Source organism: Oncorhynchus nerka, unplaced genomic scaffold, assembly GCF_034236695.1.
Source record: "Oncorhynchus nerka isolate Pitt River unplaced genomic scaffold, Oner_Uvic_2.0 unplaced_scaffold_3389, whole genome shotgun sequence".
Classification (NCBI taxonomy): Eukaryota; Metazoa; Chordata; class Actinopteri; order Salmoniformes; family Salmonidae; genus Oncorhynchus; species Oncorhynchus nerka.
In genome coordinates this window covers 16,355-21,015 of record NW_027037953.1, presented here as the reverse complement: position 1 = coordinate 21,015, position 4,661 = coordinate 16,355, and the positions used below count along the sequence as shown (strand labels likewise).

Here is a 4,661-nt window from a genome sequence, read left to right as displayed (position 1 = left end):
CTGATGAGTTGGAGAGGGCTGTCTGTCTGATGAGTTGGAGAGGGCTGTCTGTCCTGATGAGTTGGAGAGGGCTGTCTGTCCTGATGAGTTGGAGAGGGCTGTCTGTCTGTCCTGATGAGTTGGAGAGGGCTGTCTGTCAGTCCTGATGAGTTGGAGAGGGCTGTCTGTCTGTCCTGATGAGTTGGAGAGGGCTGTCTGTCTGTCCTGATGAGTTGGGCTGTCTGTCTGTCCTGATGAGTTGGAGGGGCTGTCTGTCTGTCCTGATGAGTTGGAGAGGGCTGTCTGTCTGTCCTGATGAGTTGGAGAGGGCTGTCTGTCCTGATGAGTCGGAGAGGGCTGTCTGTCCTGTCTGTCTGTCTGTCCTGATGAGTCGGAGAGGGCTGTCTGTCTGTCCTGATGAGTCGGAGAGGGCTGTCTGTCCTGATGAGTTGGAGAGGGCTGTCTGTCTGTCCTGATGAGTTGGAGAGGGCTGTCTGTCTGTCCTGATGAGTTGGAGAGGGCTGTCTGTCTGTCCTGATGAGTTGGAGAGGGCTGTCTGTCTGTCCTGATGAGTTGGAGAGGGCTGTCTGTCTGTCCTGATGAGTTGGAGAGGGCTGTCTGTCTGTCCTGATGAGTCGGAGAGGGCTGTCTGTCTGTCCTGATGAGTCGGAGAGGGCTGTCTGTCCTGATGAGTCGGAGAGGGCTGTCTGTCCTGATGAGTCGGAGAGGGCTGTCTGTCTGTCCTGATGAGTTGGAGAGGGCTGTCTGTCTGTCCTGATGAGTTGGAGAGGGCTGTCTGTCTGTCCTGATGAGTTGGAGAGGGCTGTCTGTCTGTCCTGATGAGTCGGAGAGGGCTGTCTGTCTGTGCTGATGAGTTGGAGAGGGCTGTCTGTCTGTCCTGATGAGTTGGAGATGGCTGTCTGTCTGTCCTGATGAGTCGGAGAGGGCTGTCTGTCTGTCCTGATGAGTTGGAGAGGGCTGTCTGTCTGTCCTGATGAGTCGGAGAGGGCTGTCTGTCCTGATGAGTGTCTGGAGAGGGCTGTCTGTCTGTCCTGATGAGTTGGAGAGGGCTGTCTGTCCTGATGAGTTGGAGAGGCTGGAGAGGGGCTGTCTGTCTGTCCTGATGAGTCGGAGAGGGCTGTCTGTCTGTCCTGATGAGTTGGAGAGGGCTGTCTGTCTGTCCTGATGAGTTGGAGAGGGCTGTCTGTCCTGATGAGTTGGAGAGGGCTGTCTGTCTGTCCTGATGAGTCGGAGAGGGCTGTCTGTCCTGATGAGTCGGAGAGGGCTGTCTGTCCTGATGAGTTGGAGAGGGCTGTCTGTCTGTCCTGATGAGTTGGAGAGGGCTGTCTGTCTGTCCTGATGAGTTGGAGAGGGCTGTCTGTCTGTCCTGATGAGTTGGAGAGGGCTGTCTGTCTGTCCTGATGAGTTGGAGAGGGCTGTCTGTCCTGATGAGTTGGAGAGGGCTGTCTGTCTGTCCTGATGAGTTGGAGAGGGCTGTCTGTCCTGATGAGTTGGAGAGGGCTGTCTGTCTGTCCTGATGAGTCGGAGAGGGCTGTCTGTCTGTGCTGATGAGTTGGAGAGGGCTGTCTGTCTGTCCTGATGAGTTGGAGATGGCTGTCTGTCTGTCCTGATGAGTCGGAGAGGGCTGTCTGTCTGTCCTGATGAGTTGGAGAGGGCTGTCTGTCTGTCCTGATGAGTCGGAGAGGGCTGTCTGTCCTGATGAGTCGGAGAGGGCTGTCTGTCTGTCCTGATGAGTTGGAGAGGGCTGTCTGTCCTGATGAGTCGGAGAGGGCTGTCTGTCTGTCCTGATGAGTCGGAGAGGGCTGTCTGTCTGTCCTGATGAGTCGGAGAGGGCTGTCTGTCTGTCCTGATGAGTTGGAGAGGGCTGTCTGTCCTGATGAGTTGGAGAGGGCTGTCTGTCTGTCCTGATGAGTCGGAGAGGGCTGTCTGTCCTGATGAGTTGGAGAGGGCTGTCTGTCCTGATGAGTTGGAGAGGGCTGTCTGTCCTGATGAGTTGGAGAGGGCTGTCTGTCTGTCCTGATGAGTTGGAGAGGGCTGTCTGTCTGTCCTGATGAGTTGGAGAGGGCTGTCTGTCTGTCCTGATGAGTTGGAGAGGGCTGTCTGTCTGTGCTACAGCTCTCAGATGTGTTGATCTTTATTGTCTTTAAGAGTTGCGCACCAGATAACATTAATCTTGTCTGAACAGCCGTTCCATAATGATTGGTTCACAGCCACCCTGCTGGAGGACTTGTTTTCTGAGATGTTCTGAGCCAGACCCGGTTTGACCCGGTTTGACCTCAGTCCCAGAGGACATAGCTTGTTATCATGTTGATGATCCACAGTGAGCAGACTGAACCAGGTAATAACAGACAGACATGCTCCTCTCCTCTCCTCTCCTCTCCTCTCCTCTCCTCTCCTCTCCTCTCCTCTCCTCTCCTCGCCTCTCCTCTCCTCTCCTCTCCTCTCCTCTCCTCTCCTCTCTCTCCTCCTCTCCTCGCCTCTCCTCTCCTCTTCCCCTCTCCTCTTCCTCTCCTCTCCTCGCCTCTCCTCTCCTCTCCTCTCCTCTCCTCTCTCTCCTCTCCTCTCCTCTCTCCTCTCCTCTCCTCGCCCTCGCCTCGCCTCGCCTCGCCTCCTCCTCTCCTCTTCCTCTCCTCTCTGCCGAGGCCTGGGAGGGGTTAGACATTCCTCCTATCTGCCAATTGCCTGCTGATGGATTTAAGGAACCTCACAAGGGAACCAACACATTAGTCACACCCCCCCCCTCCTGTAGACTGCAGAGGCTCCTCCAAACACACTGACCCCCTCCTGTGGACTGCAGAGGCTCCTCCAGCCCCCCCCTCCCAGCCCTCCTGTAGACTGCAGAGGCTCCTGCAAACACACTGACCCCCTCCTGTAGACTGCAGAGGCTCCTCCAAACACACTGACCCCCTCCTGTAGACTGCAGAGGCTCCTCCAAACACACTGACCCCCCTCCTGTAGACTGCAGAGGCTCCTCCAGCCCCCAGCCCTCCTGTAGACTGCAGAGGCTCCTCCAAACACACTGACCCCAGCCCTCCTGTAGACTGCAGAGGCTCCTGCAGCCCCCCCCAGCCCTCCTGTAGACTGCAGAGGCTCCTCCAAACACACTGACCCCCCCATCCCTCCTGTAGACTGCAGAGGCTCCTCAGCGCCCCCCAGCCCTCCTGTAGACTGCAGAGGCTCCTCCAAAAACACACTGACCCCCCATCCCTCCTGTAGACTGCAGAGGCTCCTGCAGCCCCCCCAGCCCTCCTGTAGACTGCAGAGGCTCCTGCAGCCACCCCTCCTGTAGACTGCAGAGGCTCCTCCAAACATTCTGACCCCCTCCTGTAGACTGCAGAGGCTCCTCCAAACACACTGACCCCAGCCCTCCTGTAGACTGCAGAGGCTCCTCCAGCCCCCCCCAGCCCTCCTGTAGACTGCAGAGGCTCCTCCAAACACACTGACCCCCAGCCCTCCTGTAGACTGCAGAGGCTCCTGCAGCCCCCCAGCCCTCCTGTAGACTGCAGAGGCTCCTCCAAACACACTGACCCCAGCCCTCCTGTAGACTGCAGAGGCTCCTCCAGCCCTCCTCCTGTAGACTGCAGAGGCTCCTCCAGCCCCCCCCTCCTGTAGACTGCAGAGGCTCCTCCAAACACACTGACCCCCAGCCCTCCTGTAGACTGCAGAGGCTCCTGCAGCCCCCCCCCCCAGCCCTCCTGTAGACTGCAGGGGCTCCTCCAGCCCCCCAGCCCTCCTGTAGACTGCAGGGGCTCCTCCAGCCCCCCACCCCTCCTGTAGACTGCAGAGGCTCCTGCAGCCCCCCTCCAGCCCTCCTGTAGACTGCAGGGGCTCCTCCAGCCCCCCACCCCTCCTGTAGACTGCAGGGGCTCCTCCAAACACACTGACCTCCTACATGATGCAGCCACTAGTCTGACCAGTACAGTGATTTGAATATGGTACCTGGTACCGACCCAAAGGTGCTGAATCTCCCCACCCTGCATGTGAGGAGAGGGAGGGGGTGGGTACCTCAGAGTATTTTGAAGGTGGTAACACGTGTATTTGACCCAGGACTGGTACAGAACCTCCTGCCAAACTGTTGCTCTTTACTCTACAGAAATAGCTACTTTGGTCAACAAATACCTTGTGGTCTAATCTGTCTGTAATACAACGACGACGTTTATTTGACCCAGGACTGGTACAGAACCTCCTGCCAAACTGTTGCTCTTTACTCTACAGAAATAGCTACTTTGGTCAACAAATACCTTGTGGTCTAATCTGTCTGTAATCCAACGACGACGTTGTTGAGGTTTTTAGTTTTAGTTTGGATGATTCGTTGAGGAGAAAATGTCTTTTCTCTTTTGAGATTTTTTTGTCTTTTCTCATTTGATTTGATCGTTGTTCCTCATCTTCTGTATCAATAACAGGCTGGTTGTGCGTGCCGAGTCTGTTGCCGCGGCAACGTGATGAAGGAGCAGGCCCCCTTTTTTTTAAAAGACACGGCTGAACGGAACGCCGTTAGAACCTGTAAGCAGGCTCGTCGAGCAGAAGCTGTTCTAGGAGAGGCGTCAAACCGTTAGAACCTGTAAGCAGGCTCATCGAGCAGAAGCTGTTCTAGGAGAGGCGTCAAACCGTTAGAACCTGTAAGCAAACCGGCCTCAGGCTCGAGCAGAAGCTGTTCTAGG

General features: G+C 56.3%; 1 protein-coding gene across 1 annotated transcript; it reads right to left on the bottom strand.

The window, feature by feature from the left end:
* Positions 1–2,723: 2,723 nt before the first annotated feature.
* Positions 2,724–3,980, bottom strand: LOC135566785 (uncharacterized PE-PGRS family protein PE_PGRS10-like). The gene has a single exon (XM_065014397.1). It carries the CDS (start codon positions 3,978–3,980, stop codon positions 2,724–2,726), a length of 1,257 nt encoding a protein of 418 aa, XP_064870469.1.
* Positions 3,981–4,661: the final 681 nt, after the last annotated feature.